Genomic DNA, 22,115 nt, shown 5'->3' with positions numbered 1-22,115 from the left:
GTTGACCATTTTAGGTAATTTTTTTTTTTTTCGATTAGCAAAAACCTATCATCTTCTTTGCTATTTATTAAATGGAAAAAATGTCCTCTTGTATGTATATGTAATATACTTAACAAAGTGACAACAGCAAATTCCTGACATTTAGTTCTTAAACATTTCAACTTTCACAAGATAATGTAAGACATGAAATTGAAATTAAATACTATTAAACATTTCAAAGATCAAGCTTGCTTAGAAAGAAATTCTTCTGCTTTGAAACTATAAAGTTAGATCTGAACTCTAGGAACAAGAAAGTTCAATTGGGTTAATTCATGGAAGAAAAAAATACATTTACACTTAGTATTCCAATAAGAAACAACATAAAAGATATTCTTAAACTTATTAGTTTTTAACTTTTCCCTTTATTTGTAATTCACTGGAAAATTGTGCTCACTTGTATTCTGTGAACAAAATTCTGTGGAAATCTGAAATCTTAAACTTGAGAAGTGGGTGGGTTTCTTCTCTATTTTACACGACCAACTTTTCTAGGTTTTAAATTCCTGCTACAGAGGAAAAAGTTCCTGCTATGAGATCAATGTATTTAAGATGACTTCCCATCATCTGACATTGGCAATCAGCTACTACACGAAGTATAATACATAGAGTTGAATTTTTTTTAATGAAAAGCATAAGAGGTAGATTCATTATTTGTGTCTTATTCTGAGCAGTGGGAAGGAGAGAGGAACTGTAGCCCAATTTTATAGTAATAAAGTACCTCCCTGCAATTATAATGAAAATTATGGAATCATTTAATTTAAAAATATACTTTATGATCCTTTTCTAAAATACATTCAATTCAACTAACATGCACCACAAGACACTTTTCTTTAGTTTTAATTATTCATCATACATTCATACTGTTTAAGTAACTCACCGGTCCACAGGAGTTGACGTGTTCTCAATAAAACTGATAACTTTTTCCCTGACATTAACAGATTTTGTCTTCAAAGCAACAGTCATTTTATTTACTAGTGATTTCATTCCTCTATCATTTGAGCCATTAGCAGATTCACCCTAAAAGAAAAAAAACTTGATGGATTAACTGTTCTCCAAATCATTAGTATTCACACTATTGTTAAAGGTTATCTAGGTGAAACCATTTCAAGAATGGAAGGAAGAAAAGAAAAATTAGGATGTATATTGCACATGTGTGTGGAGTATGAATTTGTCACTTAGTAAGAAATTGTTAAAGTTATTGACCTTTCTTAACTTAGGCTAGTATACACAAATAATAAGAATACCATTCATGGAGCTAAATTTTTTAACATTTTATTCTTGTATATTTTTGCTTTTTAAAACATTCTCACAGATACATAATTTGTGAAGAGAAGTTTCCCTGATGAAGCTAATGTAATAGATGTGAATATAATTCCTAAATTACTTTATGGAACTGTTCACGCATACCCTAGAGGGCAATTTGTGATAGGTGTCAAAAGTTTTAAAAACGTCCTTATCTTTTGCCCATTATTCCTCTTCAATAGAAAGCCTCAATAGAAAGACTAATTAATGCTTTGGGTCGGGTTATAAATTAGAATATTTTTTTGAGGGCAATTTGATAATGCAGAATTCTAGAGATTTTGATAAGTATTCTTTTGACCAAGTTATTTCATTTCAACCGCTACATACTCATGGCCTATGCAAACATATTATAATAAAAATTAATTGCAGAAGTGTTTATAATAGAAAAAGACTGGAAGCAATGTAACTATTCAACAAAAGGGGACTAACTGACTAAATCATAATACACCCAATACAGTGGGATACTTTTTAGTTTGTAAAAATGAAAACAGCACACATGTATTAAATAAATGGCAATTTCATATGAAGAGCTTTTAGATACGTAGAGGATCAGGGAGAAGAAAAAAATTCTCAAGAAAAGCCTTATCTCCTGACAATTTGATATTAATTTGCTTCGTTTTACATGGCTGAAGATCACCTTCCATTACTACATCTAATGAATTACAATTTTATAAGGCTACTATTAAGTACATATGTGACAGGTACTATGCTTTACATGTGCCTGCACATTCAATCCTTACATCATAGGAAGGTTCTGTTATTATCTCTATTATTACATAGATCCCTGGAGATCATGAAAAAAGTAAGTTGTGGAGATGATTGTCAAGTCTCCTAAATCCATGCTCGTAACAATGACCCTGTACTGCAGTTTTCCTTCTATTTCTATTTTATGTAATAATTATTAGGTAGATGTGGCCTGCTATATGTTTGAAAAATGTTTTAATGACATCTAAGTCAATAATGAAACAGCATAAAAAGGTTACCGAAACATTTCCAAAGTAGAAAAGAAAAATGGATTCATCCTTAGTTTTCTGAGGGTGGCTTAAAACAACTGAAACTTATTGTCTCACAGTTCTGGAGGCTAGAAGTCCAAAATCAAGGTGTCAGCAGGACCACACTTCCACTAAAGTCTGTAGGATTCCGGCAGAGGCTTGCTAACAATCCATGGTAATTCTTTGGCTTGTGGCATAACTCAACCTCTGCCTCCATCACATGGGCAATGGCCAAATTGTCTCTTCTTACAAAGACACCAGTCATATTGGATTAGGGCCCATCCTGATACAGTTTGGCCTCATCTTAACTAATAAGATCTTCAAAGATCCTATTTTCCAATAGGGTCACATTCATGGGGGTTAGGACTTATCTTTTTGGGGACAAAATTCAATCCATAATAGTCTACCCAAAATTCATGTTCTTCCCACATGCAAAGTACATTCACCCTACCCCAAAATCCCCCAAAGACTTAAGCCATTCAGCATCAACAGTCCAAATCTCATCTTCTAAATCACTGAAATCAGGTATGAATGAGACTCTCGGTATGATCCATCATGGGGCAAAATTCCTATCTTTGGACCTATGAAACTATAAAACAAGTTATCTGCTTCTAAAATACAATGATGGGACAGGTATAAGATAGCTATTCTCATTCCAGACAGGAGAAATTGGAAGGAAAAATGAGATCACAGGTCCCAAGCAAGTCTAAATCCCAGCAGGGAAAATTCCATTAGATTTTAAGGCCTGAGAGTAATCTTCTGTGGCTAGATGCTGTCTTCCAGGCACACTGGGGCATCGGCCCCACCCTCTCCAAACACCTGGGGCAGCACTCCACCCTATTTGAACACAGGGGAAGAGGCCCTGCCCTCTTGGCCTGATATGGTCCCTTCAGCCCACACCTTCGCATCCATCCCTCTGCCCTTGGAGTCATTCTTCCTTCATTTTGTCTCTGTTTCTTTCAGTCCAGGCTGGCAGTGTTTCTGCTGATACAAAATTCTCAAAAAGCTTGTTGATCTTCCATGCAATTCACAGAGGTCCAAGCCATCAAACAAGATGGTTCTCCACAGATCTTTTCCTGGATAACCACATCTCTGATCTTGGCATCTTCTGAGATGGCTGATGGATCCATAAGCCACATGCCTAATCTTTTTAGCAAACAGTTGTCCAGCCACACCCCTGGCCCAGTTTTCAGAGCATGTTATCTGGATAGATTGAGAATTTTCCAAATCATCAACTGGTAGTTGCTTTTAGGTTAACAGTTCCTCAATTTCTCTCTTTCCTCTCACATTTTATGATAGCAGCAAGAACCAGTCTGTACCTTCCACACTCTGCTTAGAAATCTCCTCCAAGTTCACTGCTTACAACTTCTACTTTCCATCCAACATTAGGACAAAATTCAGCCAAGTTCTCTGCAAATTTATAACAAGGACTATCTTTTCTCTGGTTTCCAATAGCACATTCATAATTTCCTTCTATGTCCTCACCAAAAGCACATTTAACATCCATATTTCTACCAACAGTCTCTTCAAGGCAATCTACGATTTTTCTATTAAGTGCCTCAAAATTCTTTCAGCGTCTACGAATTACCAAATTCCCAAGTCAATTCCATCTCCCAGTACCATAAACTAACTTAGTGTCCACGAGATGTCATAACACAGTACCACAAACTTGGGTGGCTTAAAACAAGTGGAATTTATTGTCTTACAGTTCTGGAGGATAGAAATCTGAAATCAAGTTTCCTCTGAAGTCTGCAGGCTTCTCGCAGAGGCTTGCTGGCAAACCATGGCAATCTTTGGTTTGTGGCATAACTCAATCTCTGACTCCATCCTATGGACATCTTCTCTTTCTGTCTCCAAACTGTCTTTTCTTATAAGGACACCAGTCAAACTGGATTAGGGCCACCCCTAATCAAGTTTGAACTCAACAAACAAAATCTTCAAAGATCCTATTTTCCACATATGGTCACACTCACAGGACCAGGGGTTAGAAAGTAAACACATTGCTTTGGGAAACATGATTCAATCCATAACATCCACTACAGCAAAATCTTTCATTAATATATGTCTCACTCAAATCTAATATAATGGAATTGACAATTGATCTTCCTCTGCCTGGGCCATTCTTAAATAGGGTCGAGTCAAGTTGTAATCTATGATGGTTAGGTTCATGTGTCAACTTGGCCAGGTGATAGTACCCAGCTGTCTGGTCAAGCAAACACTGGCCTAACAATTGCTGCGAGGACGTTTGTGGCTAGTTAATAAACCAACAAGCTGGTTTATTAAATCATCAGTCAATCGACTGCAGCTGTGACTGATGACTCACCAAAGCGAGTGTTCTTCCACAATGAGAGAATGCAATTGCTGGATTTAATCCAATTAATCAGTTGGAGACTTATAAGCGAGACAGATAGAGGACCTTCACTTCTTCAGCTGCCCAGCGAAGTGTTTCCTGAGGAGTTCATCAAAGTTGCCGGTTTGTTTCCTGAGGAGTTCATCAGACATCTTCCTTGGAGTTGACAGTTTGCTGACTGCTCTACAGAATTTGGACTCGTGCATATCTACAGCTGCATGAGTCACTTTTATAAATTTTATAGTCATAGACACCTCTCATTGATTGTTTCCCTAGAGAACCCTCACTAATACATAATCATATAAGTTTGTGGCAGGAAAAGAGTACAGACCTGTCAAGCAGGGAATGAGACCATGAACCCCAATATTATGCTGGCCCAAACTAATTGGGAATTCCTGGCACCATTTCATTAACCCTGCAATACATGACTCTTGATTGTATGCAAATGAAATACCTTGGCTCCATTTCTATTATGGTGGGGATTTAATAGTTAGCTTTCCTGGGCATTTACCCAAATCTGGTGACAAATTCTACATATATACTTACATCAACAGAAGAAGTGATACTGCTTCTTGAGCCTAAGGTACTAGCAATCCAATGACCATATCCATTTTCTGGTCCATCCACATTAATGTCTGCCAGGTGCTGCTGCAATGCTTAAGATAAACAAGAGAGAGAGGGAAAAAACAAAACTTGAAACATCAACTACCTTTGGAATGATTCATTACCAGAGAAGTATAATAAAAATGTCATAGATGAGGAAAACAGGATCCAAGGACATGATCACAGATGTTTCTGCACCTTTGTAAAGGAGCAAAGGGTTCCAGGCTACATAAAGCCTTCCTCTTCCTTTTTGCCTTTCTTCCTTTCTTCTGAAGGCCCTGTACAGAGATACCTTCACTTACTTGAACTGACTCTTAGAGTTAGTTATGACTACATTATGATAACTGTATGGTTTTGATGTTTTCACCTTTGAAAGGTAATCGTTAAATATTAACATACAATTTCACTAACATTTTTGACATAAAGGATTAATAGAAAACTATGGTGGCTTTTGTTATACCATAAAGAGACATTAATCTTCTCCATAAAAAAGAAACAAAGACAAATTGCTAATGGAAATTGTTTGGGAAAAGAAATAATTCATAAAAAGAAGTTTCTAAAATCTACATTATATTACAAAAGAATGCTTTTCAGACACTTTTGAGAACAATAACATGATACAACACCTGGTTATTAAGCTTATCAGGATTCCTAACAAACAACACTGGGTCTAAGGCTAGTATTGGCTTAATGCTACTGATAATAATCTTGTTTGTTTATCACTCTGGGTCTGACCTTCAAAGATAATAATCAGGCCATGATAAATAAGAGATAATTACAGAGTAAGATGTGGGGCAAAATGGCGGCATAGGGAGGTGTGGCATTTAGTTCATCTTCTGGGACAGCTAGTAAATACCCAGGAACTGTCTGGAACAACTCTTTGAGGGACTTTGGTGACCACACACACATCATACACCAGTCTGGACTGGGTGGAAGGGCTGAGATCACAGCACAGAACCGTAAATATCATCTCCCAAGCTGTGTGGGCCGGTGCTTCTCCCACACTAGCACCGCAGGTTGTTCTGGAGTCACTTCCCATGGGAAAAAGAAGCAGTATCTATTAGGAGCAAGGAAAGGTAGTGCAACCAAGATCCAACTGTGGATTTAATTTAAAAATTCAAACTGCTGAGTATAAGCTACAAGTACAGATAAACCTGGAGAAAGCACGAAAGGAACCTGGAGGTCTCTCCCCAGCAGAGACGAGGCAGGGCTGACCAAAAAAAACACAAAAAACAAACAAACAACAAAAAAAAAACAGATGCTTTGGGAGTTGGCTGAGTGCAGAATACTGGAAAAAGGCTGTGCCCCTCAAAAAGGAGCACACAGAGCCAGATACCATCTCTGGCTCTTGATTGGTGAACCCGGGGGGCTGGGGACCAGATCTGAAAAGGATTTTTTTTTGTACTTTTTAGCAGCCCATTAAATAAAGCAGCAGGCTCTTTCAGTTGTCAGCACTGCCACAGGCAAGGGTGGAGTTAAGGTATGTCTAAGAGACAAAGTAACTAGTCAGGTGAAGGAGATAATTTCCCCAAAGGGCATATCTTCCCCAAGAAAAGAGGAAGGGCAGGTACCAGCACAAGTGTTGTCTCTCATTCAGAGAATTCAGACCCCAGGGCTGGAAAACAGAAACAGTTTAAGCCCTTATGCCTCAGCTTCTGTCTCAACCACACCCCTGGCAGGGACAGGGTTTGATGAGAATTAAAGGCATTGTAGGATGGTGGGGACATGTGGGCTGACAAGTATCACCTGCTGAGCAGGATAGGAAAAGCACAGAATCAAGAGGCTTCACAGGAAAGACTTGCATCTTGCTGGGTCTCATCCCCGGGGAATCTTGATACAGATTACACCCTTTTCCTGAGCCCTGGGTCTGTTTTGTCTGAGAAAATCTGATTGGGGTCAATTCTATCTGGGGGCACTCACCACAAAAAAAACTTCCACAGAGGCAGGGCAAGAACCAGAAGAACCAAAGCTGAAAAATTTTGATCAGTTAAGCAAAAGCTATGCTAGAGGTCTTGAACAGGTTGAAAGGAATGTCAAAGAACAGAGAACAAAGCCAGTCAACAAGAAAACTCTGTATTAAATAGAAACAATGATCTCCAGAATAAATTAATCAAGGAAATTAGATGTCTAGACAACAGCAAAAAATCACGAGTCATACTAGAAAGCATAAAGATACAGCTCAAAGGAAAAAACAAACACTTCAAATGATACAGGAGTTGAAACAACCAATTAAATATATTCAAACAAATCTTCTAAACCAAATCAATGAGTTGAAGGAAAATGTGGCAAAAGAGATGAAGAATATAAAGACGACATAGGGTGTCCATACAGAATTTGAAAAGCTTGAAAAAACAAATGGCAGAACTGATGGGAATGAAAGCACAACAGAAGAGATGAAAAACACAATGGAGACACACAACAGCAGATATGAAGAGGCAGAAGGAAAGATTAGTGAATGAGAAAACAGGGCATTTGAAATCCAACACACAACAGGATAGGGAAAAGAATGGAAAAATATGAACAGGGAAGTGAATGACAACATGAAACACACAAATATACATGTTATGGGTGTCCCACACAGAGAAGAGAAAGGAAAAGGGGCAGAAAGAATGGAGGAAATAATGAAAATTTCCCAATTCTTATGAAAGACATAAGATTACAGATCTGAACAGACCTACTCCAAGACACTTACTTATCAGATTGTCAAATGTGAAAGAGAGAATTCTGAAAGCAGCAAAAGGAAAGCGATCCATCACACACAAAGGAAGCTTGATAAGACAATATGCAGATTTCTCAGTAGAAACCATGGAGGTGAGAAGGCAGTGGCATGATATATTTAAGATACTAAAAAAGAAAAACTGCCAACCAAGAATTCTATATCTGACAAAACTGTCCTTCAAAAATGAGGGAGAGTTCAAAATATTTTCAGACAAACACAGAGAGTTTGTGAACAAGAGACCTGCTCTACAAGAAATACTAAAGGGAGCACTACAGGCAGATAGGAAAAGACAGGAGAGGGAGGTTTGGGGAAGAGTGTAGAAATGAAGATTATCAGTAACAGTAAAAAGAGAAGAAAAAAACAATATGACATACAAAATGCAAAAGACAAAATGATAAAAGAAAGTACTGTCTTTATAGTAATAATATTAAATGTTAATAGATTAAACCCCCAATCGAAAGAGAGACTGGCAGAATGCATCAAAAACCAGGACCCATCTATATGCTGCCTACAAGAGACTCACTTTAGATCCAAGGACAAAAATAGGTTTAAAGTGAAAGGCTGGAAAAAGACATTTCATGCAAACAACAACCACAAAGGAGCACAGGTAGCTATATTAATATTAGAAAAACTGGACTTCAAATGTAAAACAACTAAAAGGGACAATTCATCAAGAAGACATAAAAATCATAAATATTTATGTACTGAGCCCGAGTGCCCAAAATACATGAAGCAAACACTGACAACACTGAAGGGAGAAGTAGACACCTGTACAATAATAGCTGGAGACTTCAATACACCACTCTCATCAACAGACAGAATATTTAGACAGAGGATCAATAAGGAAACAGAGACTGAATAGAATGATAAACGAACTAGACTTAACAGACATTTACAGAACACTGCACCCCACAACAGCAGGATACACATTTTTCTCAAGTGCTCATGGATCATTCTCCAGGACAGACCACATGCTGGGTCACAAAGCAAGTCTCAATAAACTTAAAAATTTCAAAATTATACAAAACATCTTCTCAGATCATAACAGAATGAAGCTGGAAATCAGTAACAGGTGGAAGGATGGAAAATGCACAAATATATGGAGGCTAAGCAACACACTTTTAAACAACCAATGGGTCAAGGAAAAAATTACAAGGAAATTCAGTAAATATCTCAAGGCAAATGAAAATGAGAATACAACAAATCAAAACTTATGGGTTGGGAGAACCTAAGATGGCGGCTAGGTGAGACAGGGCAAAAAAACACTTCCATGAAAAATACTAGATAAAAGCCAGAAAGTGACCCAAAACACCAGTTCCTGCGATGCACCAGCTGGACAAGGTCTGCTAAATCCACAGGGACCATGCATTTGGTGAAACCAGGAGTCTGCGTTCTGAAACAAGTGAGCCAGCTGAAAGTCTGGCAGCCATGCTGTGGTGTGGGGAAACCGTGGGTTGGCATTTGGAGACGGACTAATTCTTTTTAAAAAACAAAACAAAACCCGGGAGTGGCTGTGGATATGGCAGTAAAAACTGGGCAGTGAAGCACAGCAGGAACGGGCTGTGCCAATGCCTCAATATCTAGCGTGGAAGATAGCCCTCCCCACACCCACTGCTAATTGTCTTGGAGCCAGGAGGGCAGAGGGTAGCCAAAAGGAGAAACTGCGCCCCTTGCAACCATCTTCCCGGTGGGCTGGGGACGCTCCTGCCCAGGGCCAGAGCCACAGCCAAGAGCCGTGCCAAGGGTCCCAGTGTGACGGGGAGTGTTTCCCACAGCACTGCGCACACGCAACAATATTGGCCGCAGACAGTGGCCTTCAGTGCACCCACAGCTAATTGTCCCGGAGCTGGGAAGGCAGAGCTGTGTGAAAAGGGGGAAATTAGCATGCCCCATTCAGCCATCTTTACAGCAGGCTGGGAACGTCCCTGCATGGCCTGGTGGCCCAGGGCTTCCCTGGAGGGCCGGTGCGCACTTGTGACGTGGCACAGCGTTCCCTCAGCAGAGTTCCTGGAAGAGCACAGCTGAGAAGGGGGACCCAATCGGAAATCCCAGGGACCCTACGCCAATACCAAGGACTTGTAGGTCAGTGGCAGAGACAATCTGTGGCAAGACTGAAATGAAGGCTTTGACTCTTGCAACAGCCTTAAATGTCCGGGAACACCTGGGAGGTTTGATTATTAAAGCTGTGCTGCCTCCCTAACCACTCAGACACATGCCCCTCATTCAGGGTGGACATCATCAACAACACACCCAAACTTGGTGCACCAATTGAACCCCACAAGAATCAGACCCCCACACACCACAAAGACAAAGTTGGGGAGAAATGACTTGACGGGAATAGGTGACTCGCAGATGCCATCTGCTGGTTAGTTAGGGAAAGCGTACGCCACCAACCTATAGAACTGACAAATTAGAGATTGGTGTTTTTCATATAGTGAAAGAACCCAATCAAGTAAAGCCAATGCCAAGAGGCCAAAAACACAGAAAATTTTAAAGCATATGATAAAACCAGACGATATGGAGAACCCAAACCCAAACACCCAAATCAAAAGTTCAGAGGAGACATAGTACTTGGAGCAATTAATCAAAGAACTAAAACAAGGAGAGCATGGCACAGGATCTTTTTATAAAGGACATGAAGAAGAGCATGGCACAGGATATAAAGGAGATGAAGAAGACCCCAGAAGAGCACAGAGAAGAACTTGCAAGAGTAAATAAAAAAAATAGAAAATCTTATGGAAATAAAAGAAACTGTTGGCCAAATTAAAAAGATTCTGTATACTCACAGAACAAGACTAGAGGAAGCTAAACAATGACTCAGCATCCTTGAGGACCACAGAATGGAAAATGAAAGAGCAAAAGAAAGAATGGGGAAAAAAATTAAAAAAATCGAAACGGATCTTAGGGATATGACAGATAAAATAAAACGTCCAAATTTAAGACTCATTGGTGTCCCAGAAGTGGAAGAGAAGGGTAAAGGTCTAGAAAGAGTATTCAAAGAAATTGTTGGGGAAAACTTCCCAAACCTTCTACACAATATACATACACAAAGTATAAATGCCCAGCGAACTCCAAATAGAATAAATCCAAATAAACCCACTCCGAGACATACTCTGATCAGACTCTCAAATACTGAAGAGAAGGAGCAAGTTCTGAAAGCAGAAAGAGAAAAGCAATTCACCACATACCAAGGAAACAACATAAGACTACGTAGTGACTACTCAGCAGCCACCAGGGAGGTGAGAAGGCAATGGTGTGACATTTAAAATTCTGAGAGAGAAAAATTCCCAACAAAGAAGACTTTATCCAGCAAAACTCTCCTTCAAATTTGAGGGAGAGCTTACATTTTTCACAGACAAACAAATCCTGAGAGATTTTGCTAATAAAAGACCTGCCCTACTTCAGATACTAAAGAGAGGCCTACTGACAGAGAAACAAAGAAAGAAGAGACAGATATAGAGAAATTTAACAGACGTATATAGAACATTACATTCCAAATCACCAGGATACACATTCTTCTCTAGTGATCACAGATCTTTCTCCAGAATAGACCATATGCTGGGACATAAAACAAGCCTCAATAAATTTAAAAAAAACTGAATATATTCAAAGCACATTCTCTGACCACAATGGAATATAAATAGAAGTCAATAACCATCAGAGACTTAGAAAATTCACAAACAACTGGAGGTTAAAAATGAGGGGGAGATGAAAACATTCCTGGATAATCAAAAGCTGAGGGACTTCATCACCAGTAGATCAGTCCTATAAGAAATGCTAAAGGAAATTGTGCAGGCTGAAAGGAAGGGACACTAAAAAATTGAATGAAACCACATGAAGAAATAAAGATTTCCAGTAAAGAGCACATGGTTAATATAAATATCAATACTACTGTATTTTTGATTTGTAACTCCACTATTTACTTCCTACAGGATCTAAAATACATAAACTGTAATGATAAATCAGTGGTTTTGGACTCAATGTAAAATATGTAATTTTTGACAAGAACTACATAAAGGTGGGGGAATGGAGTAGTACAGGAACACAGTTAATGTGTCCTATTGAACTTAAGTTGGTACCAAAGAAAAACAAGATTGTTATAAATTTAAGAGGTTAAATTTAAGCCCCACGGTAAGCACAAAGAAAGTATCAGAGAATGTGACCACAGAGATGAAAAGTAGAGTATGGGTTACGAGAAGTGGGGAAAGGGGCAATGGGGAGTTATGAAATGATTGTAGGATTTCTGTTTGCGGTGAAGAGAAATTTCTAGTAAGGGATGGTGGGAAGGTGATGGCATTGCAACATTCTAAATGTGATTAATCTCACTAATGGAATGCTAGGGAGGGGTTGGAATGGGAAGATTTAGGCTGTATATATGTTTCCACAATTGAAAAAAAAAAAAAAAGTCTAAATAGATAATGACAATTAAATGCCAAGGACGATCCTGGATGGGATCTGAGGATGGAGGAGAGGAGGCTCAAAGAGACACAGTTGGGGCATAAGGAAAAAAAAAAAGGAAGTACAGAATGTAAGCTTTGTATCAATGTTGAATTTCTTCAACTTCTTAGCTGCGCTTAATGGGATTGCATAAAAGAATGTTCTTGTTCATGGGAAATGTACATGTGAATTATATTGTTTGTTCAAGGATGTGTGCAGCTTGCTCTCGTATGTTCAGAAGACAGAGCAATAGATGATGGATGATAGATAGGGAGGGAAGGAAAGAAAGAAATGGTGGTGTGACAGGATGTTAAAGTTGGTGGATCCGACTATCAGGGGAGGGGGGTTAGGGTATGCTGGAGTTCTGTGTATGGGGTTTGTATTGTTTTTGCAATGGTTCCTGTAAGTTTGAATTTATTTAAAAAAAACAAACGAACAAACAAAAAAAAACAAATCACAAGTAAAAAGATTGAAATGGTTATCAAAAACCTCCCAACAGAAGATGGTTGCTACAAAGGAGAGGCTAGGCCTCCCTATAATTGTGCCTAAGAGCCTCCTCCCGAATGCCTCTTTGTTGCTCAGATGTGGCCCTCTCTCTCTAGCTAAGCCAACTTGAAAGGTGAAATCACTGCCCTCCCTGCTACGTGGGATCAGACACCCAGGGGAGTGAATCTCCCTGGCAACGTGGAATATGACTCCTGGGGAGGAATGTAGACCTGGCATCGTGGGACGGAGAACATCTTCTTGACCAAAAGGGGGATGTGAAAGGAAATGAAATAAGCTTCAGTAGCAGAGAGATTCCAAAAGGAGCCGAGAGGTCACTCTGGTGGGCACTCTTACACACAATTTAGACAACCCTTTTTAGGTTCTAAAGAATTGGGGTAGCTGGTGGTGGATACCTGAAACTATCAAACTACAACCCAGAACCCATGAATCTCGAAGACAGTTGCATAAAAATGTAGCTTATGAGGGGTGACAATGGGATTGGGAAAGCCATAAGGACCACACTCCACTTTGTATAGTTTATGGATGGATGAGTAGAAAAATAGGGGAAGGAAACAAACAAACAAACAGACAAAGGCACCCAGTGTTCTTTTTTACTTCAACTGCTCTTTTTCACTTTAATTATTATTCTTGTTACTTTTGTGTGTGTGCTAATGAAGGTGTCAGGGATTGATTTAGGTGATGTAATGGTACTGTGAACAATAGAATGTACAATTTGTTTTGTATGACTGCCTGGTATGTGAATATATCTCAATAAAATGAAGATTAAAAAAAAAAAAAACAAAAAAAAAAACCTCCCAACAAAGAAAGCCCAGGACCAGGTAGCTTCACAGGGACATTTTACCAAACATTCCAAGAAGAATTAACACTATTCCTGCATAACACTGTTTCATAAAATTGAAGAAGGAACACTACCTAACTCATTTTATGAAGTCAACATCACCCTAATACCAAAGCCAGATAAATATACAGTACAAGGAAAGAAAACTACAGACCAATTTCTCTAATCTATATAAATGCAAATATCTTCCACAAAATACTAGGTAATCAAATCCAATAACACAGATGAGTAATAAAAATAAAGACAAAAATAAATAAATAAATAATTGGGGGGGCATAAGGGGTATGGGAGGTTCTTTTTTATTTTTGGAGTAATGAAAATGTTCTAAAATTGATTGTGGTAATGAATGCACAACCATATGATAATAGTATTGTATTCTTTGGATGAATTACATGGTGTGTGAACGTATCTCAATAAAATTGCATTAAAAAAAAAAACTTATGGGTTGCAGGAAAGGCAGTGCTGAGAGGGAAATTTATTGCCCTAAACACCTACATTAAAAAAAAAGAGAAAAAATTGAAGAATTAACTGCTCACTTGGAGGAACTACAGAAAGAACAGCAAACTAACCCCAAAGCAAACAGAAGCAAAGAAATAACAAAGATGTGAGCAGAAATAAATGAAACTGAGAACATAAAACATAAAAACAGTAAGAATCAACAAAACCACAAGTTGGTTCTTTGAGAAAAGAACTTAGCTAGGCTGTCCCCCCCCACCCCCCCAAAAAAGAACTAATAAATAAATTCAGAAATGGGAGGGGAGGGGAGACACAACTATTGACCCCACGGAAATAAAGGAGATAATGAGAGGATACTAATGAGCAACTATAGTTAACAAACTAGACAACTTAGATGAAATGGACCAACTTCCTAGAAAAGCATGAACAACCAACACTGACTCAAGAAGAAACAGAAGACCCCAACAAACCAATCCTGAGTAAAGACATTGAAGTAGTCATCAAAAACCTCCCCAAAAAGAAACGTCCAGGACCAAATGGCTTCACATGTGAATTCTACCAAGCATTCAAGAAAGAATTATCAATCCTGCTCATACAGTGCAAAAAAAAAAAAAAATTGAAGAGGGAAAGCTACCTAACTCATTCTATGAAGCCAACATTACCCTGATACCAAAGCCAGACAAAGATACAAGAAAATTACAGACCAATCTCTTTAATGAATATAGATGCAAAAAACTTCAACAAAATGCTCGCAAATCAAATCCAGCAGCACATTAAAAGAAGTATACATCATGACCAAGTGGGTTTTATTCCAGGTTTGCAAGGGTGGTTCAATACAAGAAAATCCATTAATGCAATCTACTACATCAATAAATCAACAGGGAAAAAGCACATCATCTCAATCAACGCAGAAAAGGCATTTGACAAAATTCAACATCCTTTCTTCATGAAAACACTTTAAAAGATAGGAATAGAAGGAAATTTCTCCAACACAATAAAGGGAATATATGAAAAATCCACAGCTAACATCATACTCAATGAGGAAAGACTGAAAGCTTTCCCTCTAAGATCAGGAACAAGACAAGGATGCTCACTATCACTATCATTATTGAACACTGTGCTAGAAGTGCTAGCTAGAGCAATCAGGCAAGAAAAAGAAATAAAAGGCATCCAAATTGGAAAGGAAGAAGTAAAACTTTCACTATTTGCAGATGACATAACCCTATATGTAGAAAATTCTGAAAAATCTACAACAAAGGGGCTACAGCTAATAAATGAGTACAGCAAAGTGGCAGGATACAAGATTAACAAACAAAATCAGCAGTGTTTCCATACACTAGCAAGAAGCAATCTGAGGAGGAAATCAAGAAAAAAATTCCATTTACAATAGCACCAAAAGAATTAATTTAAGAATAAATTTAAACAAGGATATAAAAGACCTATACACAGAAAACTACAAAAAAATCACTAAAAGAAATCAAGGAAGACATAAAAAAATGGAAGGAAATACTGTGTTCATGGATTGGAAGACTAAATATAGTTCAGAAGTCAATTCTACCCAAAGTGATTTACAGATTCAATGCTGCAAAGTCCCCCTTGAGGGACTGAGGAAAAATGTGGAAATATTAAACTTCCCCACCTGGTGAATTCCTGATATTCTAGCAAGCATTAGAGACTCCCAATTTAATAAGTCAAAGCTCTTGATCTTGGGGTTTGGTCTTATGAAATTTATTTCTTCAAAGGAGAAGTTAAGCCTACTTATGCCTAAGAGTCACCCCCAGAAACCCTCTTTCGTTGCTCAGATGTGGCCCCTCTCTCTCTCACCCAACTCTGCAAATAAACTCACTACCCTACCCCGTATGTGGGACATGATTCCCAGGGGAAAGTCTCCCTGGCAATGTGGGACATGACTCCCAGGAATGAGCCTGGCCCTGGCATCATGGGAGGGAAAATTCCTTCCTGAACAAAAGAGGGAGAAGAAATGAAACAAAATGAAGTTTCAGTGGCTAAGAGATTTCAAATACAGTCAAGCGGTCACTCTGGAGGATATTCTTGTGCATTATATAGATACTCCTTTTTAGTTTCTAGTGTATTAGAATAGCTAGAAGGAAATACCTGAATCTGCGAACTGTAATCAAGTACATTTGATTCTTGATGATGACTGTATAACAACATAGCTTTTATCGTAGGACTGTGTGACTGTGAAAACCTTGTGAATGACACTTCCTTGTGCCAGTGTATGGGCAGATGAGTAATAAAATAAAAACAAAAATAAATAATTAAACAATTGGCGGGGCAATAAGGGGTATAGGATGTTCTGGGTGTTCTTTTTCTTTTTTTCTTTTTTGGGAGTAATGAAAATGTTCTAAAATTAATTGTGGTGATGAATGTACAACTATATGATGATACTGTGAGCCACTGATTGTATACTTTGGATGGATTATATAGTGTGTCAATATCTAGTAAAACTGCATTAAAAAAAAAAAGAGATATTTACAAACTTTTTTGGTCAAAAAAAGACCAAGAGGAAATATATCCTAACCTACCAAAAAGTAAGTCTAAGTTAAAACATAAAAAAATACTTAAGTCACAACTTACTCCTTACAAGACTTCCAGAATCAAAACCCAAAGTTCTGTTACGTTCAAGACGTATTTTCCTTTTACTGTGAATTTTTCCCAGCATTTACAGATCAGTATTTTGTATTTCCTAATGTAAAGCAGGCTTTTCTAATCTTATTACACTGACCTAATCCTTAAATTCTCAGAGGCCTTGGCAACTATTTTAATATCCTGGATTATGAGATATCAGTCTGTAGATTATCCAAGCTAATCGAACACATTTAAACAGTCTTTCATCAAATATTTACTCACTCTAATTGTCTCCTATGTTTATCTGTATGTCCTCTGGCCGTGCTTTTTCTCTGTACTTCCTGAAAGATCAAAGATAGTAGAGCCTACCCATTAACCAGTGTGGTCACTCTAAATAAGTTCTGCTGATAATCAGTACAATTTCCACTGAAAAGTAGAAATAAAGGAATTAATAAGTTACAGCCTTACCCATAAATCCTCCACTGGTAATGCTCACATATTCTTTGTTTTTCTGTAACAGAAAAGAAAATTAAAATTATTCCAAAATGCAATTTAATTAAAATTTCTGATAGTTCTACAAATATTTACAAATGTAATATATGGTTATATATTAAATTTCTGGACTTTCTTGTTTCCCTAACATTTTGGACTTTGACTCAGAAAGGTATAGACACTCCTTTTGTGTATGTCAGCTCTGGTGCTTTGGTGGCAGAAAGGAGACAACTTCACGGCTATTAACAACACTGTGATTTTATTTTACTATAACCTCAAGAAATGAGATTCACAATCAAATTAGTATCAGTTAAATGGAATTTAAGACAAAATTAGGGTGGTATTTAAAAGCTTTCAAATTATCTTCTTATGGAAATGAAATATTTTAGCTACTAAAGAAATGAAAGAATGTTACTATTTTGCAAATCTCTAAACAAAGTGGATCTCAACAATTATAAAAAGAGACAAAAGAGACATCTGAACAGTATTTGCCACTTGACAGAAATATGAAAACACCTCCTATGACCCCCAGCTATCAGCTTATAGGAAACACTAGGGACAGAATCTCATAAACAACACCTTGTGAATGCCATCAGCAAAATCCAGAATGTGGGACACTCTATAACTGGGTTTTTTAACAAACTGCAAGGAAAAAATGAGGCAGGGGAACCTATAAATTAAAAGTTTTAAAGGACATTAACCAAAGGCAATGTCTTATTTTCGATCTTAAGAAAATCAGGGAAACTTGAACACCAGTTAGATTTTTTATAATAAAGTGGGATAATGAAAATGTGGTTATATCTTCATAAAGAGCTTACAGGGTTCAGTTCTGCCTATTTTTTTTAATTCATTTTATTGAGATATATTCACATACTATGCAGTCATAAAAATCATACATTCACTTGTTCGCAGTACCATTACACAGTTGTGCATTCATCACCTAAATCAATCCCTGACACCTTCAATACCACATACACAAAAATAACAAGAATAAAACTGAAGTGAAAAAGAGCAATTAAACTAAAAAAGAACACTGGGTGCCTTTGTTTGTTTGTTTTTTTCCTTCCTCCATTTTTCTATTCATCCATCCATAAACTAGACTAAGGGAAGTGTGGTCCATATGGCCTTCCCAATCCCCTTGCCACCCTTCATAAGCTACTTTTTATACAATCATCTTCAAGATTCATGGGTTCTGGGTTGTAGTTTGATAGTTTCAGGTATCTACTGACAGCTACCCCAATTCATTACAACCTAACAAGGGTTGTCTATATTGTGCGTAAGAGTGCCAACCCGAGTGACCTCTCAGCTCCTTTTGGAATCTCTCTGCCACTGAAGCTTATTTCACTTCTTTTCACTTCCCCCTTTTGGTCAAGAAGATGTTCTTCATCCCATGATGCTGGATCTACATTCCTCCCCAGGAGTCATATTCCACGTTGCCAGGGAGATTCACTCCCCTGGGTGTCTGATCCCATACAGGGGGAAGAGCAGTGATTTCACCTGCCAAGTTGGCTTAGCTAGACAGAGAGGAGTTCTGCCAATTTTTAATGTTTTAAATTTTCCAAGATAAATATCAGGAAAAAATTTCCTAAGAATTTGAATCCACATTAAGAACTTGAATCATAAAAAATAATTCACATATTCCAAAGTCTTGCCAAATGATAGCCCTTACAATATGGTTCAAACCAGAGAATTCTTAAAATAGGCCAGTAAATTTACGAGTAAAATTTATGAGTAAAATGAGCATGATTGTCCCTATTTTTGTTATTCTGTTTATTTTTAATACAGTTAAAATTATCTCTAAAATACCCTGCTCCTTGTTTGATTTTGTTCTTTAAGAATTGTGATGTTGGCAGGGCAAGATGGTGGACTGGTGAGGTGCATGTTTTAGTTACTCCTCCAGGGAAGTAAGTAGAAAGTCAGAAACTGCATGGACTGGACACCGCAGCGCAATCTAACTTTGGGCATACTTCATACAACACTCATGAAAACGTGGAACTGCTGAGATCAGCGAAATCTGTAAGTTTTTGCGGCCAGGGGACCCATGCCCCTCCCTGCCAGACTCAGTCCCGTGGGAGGAGGGGCTGTCAGCACCGGGAAGGAGAAGGGAGAACTGCAGTGCCAGCTCTTATCGGAAACTCATTCTACTGATCCAAACTCCAACCATAGACAGACTGAGACCAGACACCAGAGAATCTGAGAGCAGCCAGCCCAGCAGAGAGGAGACAGGCATAGCAAAAAAACAGCAAGACAAACTCAAAAATAAAAGCCGATGCTTTTTGGAGTTTTGGTGAACATAGAAAGGGGAAGGGCAGAGCTCAGGCCCCACAGACTCATTTGCAAAACCCAAAGAAAAACTGATCTCTCTGCCCCCTGGATCTTTCCTTAATAGCCCTAATTGCTTTGTCTCTTAGCATTTCAATAATGCATTAGATCTGCCCTGAGGGCCCTTTTTTTTTTTCTTTTTTTTTCTTTTTTTCATTTTCTAAAACAATTACTCTAAGAAGCCCAATACAGAAAGCCTCAAAGACTTGCAATTTGGGCAGGTCAAGACAAGAGCAGAACTGAGAGCTCTGACACAAAAGGCAATAATCCAGTGGCCGAGAAAATTCACTAAACACCACAACTTCCCAAGAAAAGGGGGGCATCCTCTCACAGCCATCATCCTGGTGGACAGGAAACACTCCTGCCTGTCACCGGCCCCATAGCCCAGAGCTGCCCCAGACAACCCAGTGTGACGGAAGTGCTTACAATAACACGCATACACCACAAAATTGGGCGTGGACACTAGCCTTCCCTGCACCCTCAGCTGGTTGTCCCAGACTTGGGAAGGTGGAGCAGTGGGAATTAACAAGCCCCATTCAGACATCATTTCAGCAGACTGGGAGCCTCCCTACAGAGACCGGCAGCCTGGGGAGACGGCACTCACCTGTGACATAGCACAGTCATCCCTCAACAGAGGACCAGGGGGTGCAAGGCCTGGGAGAGGGACCCATTCACAAGTCTCAGGGGCCACATGCCAATACCAAGGACTTGTGGGTCAGTGGCAGAAACAAACTGTGGCAGGACTGAACTGAAGGATTAGACTATTGCAGCAGCTTTAGAACTCCAGGAACACCAGGGAGATTTGGTTGTTAGAGCCGCCCCCCTCCCTGACCGCCCAGACACACGCCCCTTATACAGGGTGGGCAACAACAACTACACACGCAAGCTTGGTACACCAACTGGACCCCACAAGACCTACTCCCCCATTCACCACAGAGGCAAAGCAGGGGAGAACTGGATTGAGGGGAACAGGTGGCTCGCGGACGCCACCTGCTGGTTAGTCACAGAAAGTGTACTAGCTGTAGACCTGACAAATTAGAGATAAGGATTTCAATTGGTCTAAAAATCCTAAAAGAACCCTACCAAGTTAAGCAAATGCCAATAGGCCAAAAACAACAGAAAATTTTAAAGCATATGAAAAAACAGAAGATATGGATAACCCAAGCCCAAGCACCCAAATCAAAAGATCAGAAGAAATATAGTACTTAGAGCAACTAATTAAAGAACTAAAGATGAACGATGAGACCATGGCATGGGATATAAAGGACATCAAGCAGAGCATGGAACAGGATACAAAGGACATCAAGAAGACCCTAGAAGAGCATAAAGAAGACACTGCAAGACTAAAAAAAATAGATGATCTTATGGAAATTAAAGAAACTGTTCACCAAATTAAAAAGATTCTGGATACTCATAGTACAAGACTAGAGGAAGTTGAACAACGAATCAGTGACCTGGAAGATGACAGAACAGAAAATGAAAGCACAAAAGAAAGAATGGGGGAAAAAATCGAAAAAATCGAAATGGACCTCAGGGATTTGATAGATCATGTAAAACGTCCAAACATAAGACTCATTGGTGTTCCAGAAGGAGAAGAAAAGGGTAAAGGTCTAGGAATAGTATTCAAAGAAATAGTTGGGGAAAACTTCCCAAATCTTCTAAACACCATAAATACACAAATCATAAATGCCCAGAGAACTCCAAATAGAATAAATCCAAATAAACCCACTCCGAGACATATTCTGATCACACTGTCAAATATTGAAGAGAAGGAGCAAGTTCTGAAAGTAGCAAGAGAAAAGCAATTCACCACATACAAAGGAAACAGCATAAGACTAAGTAGTGACTACTCAGCAGCTACCTTGGAGGCGAAAAGGCAGTGGCATGACATATGTAAAATTCTGAGTGAGAAAAATTTCCAACCAAGAATACTTATCCAGCAAAGCTCTCCTTCAAATTTGAGGGGGAGCTTAAATTTTTCACACACAAACAAATGCTGAGAGAATTTGCTAACAAGAGACCTACCCTACTGGAGATACTAAAGGGAGCCCTACAGATAGAGAAACAAAGAAAGGAGAGAGAGACATGGAGAAAGGTTCAGTACTGAAGAGATTCGATATGGGTACATTAAAGGATATTAATAGCAAGAGGGAAAAATATATACGACAAACATAAACCAAAGGATAAGATGGCTGATTCAAGAAATGCCTTCACAGTTATAATGTTGAATGCAAATGGATTAAACTCACCAATTAAAAGGTATAGATATGCAGAATGGATCAAAAAAAATGAACCATCAATATCCTGCATACAAGAGACTCATCTTAGACACAGGGACACAAAGAAATTGGAAGTGAAAGGATGGAAAAAAATATTTCATGCCAGCTACAGCCAAAAGAAAGCAGGGGTAGCAATATTAATCTCAGATAAAATAGACTTTAAATGCAGGGATGTTTTGAGAGACAAAGAAGG

The 22,115-nt window shown here is 38.5% G+C and overlaps 1 protein-coding gene across 3 annotated transcripts in view; it reads right to left on the bottom strand.

The window, feature by feature from the left end:
• TBC1D23 (TBC1 domain family member 23) overlaps window positions 1-22,115 on the bottom strand; it is a 100,578-nt gene that overhangs the window by 14,517 nt on the left and 63,946 nt on the right. For all 3 annotated transcript variants that reach the window (XM_037834461.1, XM_037834471.1, XM_037834453.1), the window contains 3 exons: window positions 17,298-17,340; window positions 5,227-5,336; window positions 914-1,053 (listed from right to left, as the gene is read on the bottom strand). In XM_037834461.1, the coding sequence (XP_037690389.1) occupies window positions 914-1,053; window positions 5,227-5,336; window positions 17,298-17,340 (293 nt within the window). The remainder of the gene's footprint in view (window positions 1-913; window positions 1,054-5,226; window positions 5,337-17,297; window positions 17,341-22,115) is intronic.

The sequence above is a fragment of the Choloepus didactylus genome, chromosome 1, assembly GCF_015220235.1.
Source record: "Choloepus didactylus isolate mChoDid1 chromosome 1, mChoDid1.pri, whole genome shotgun sequence".
Classification (NCBI taxonomy): domain Eukaryota; kingdom Metazoa; phylum Chordata; class Mammalia; order Pilosa; family Megalonychidae; genus Choloepus; species Choloepus didactylus.
Note: the sequence above shows the minus strand (reverse complement) of the source record. Positions and strands in the feature narration are given on the sequence as shown.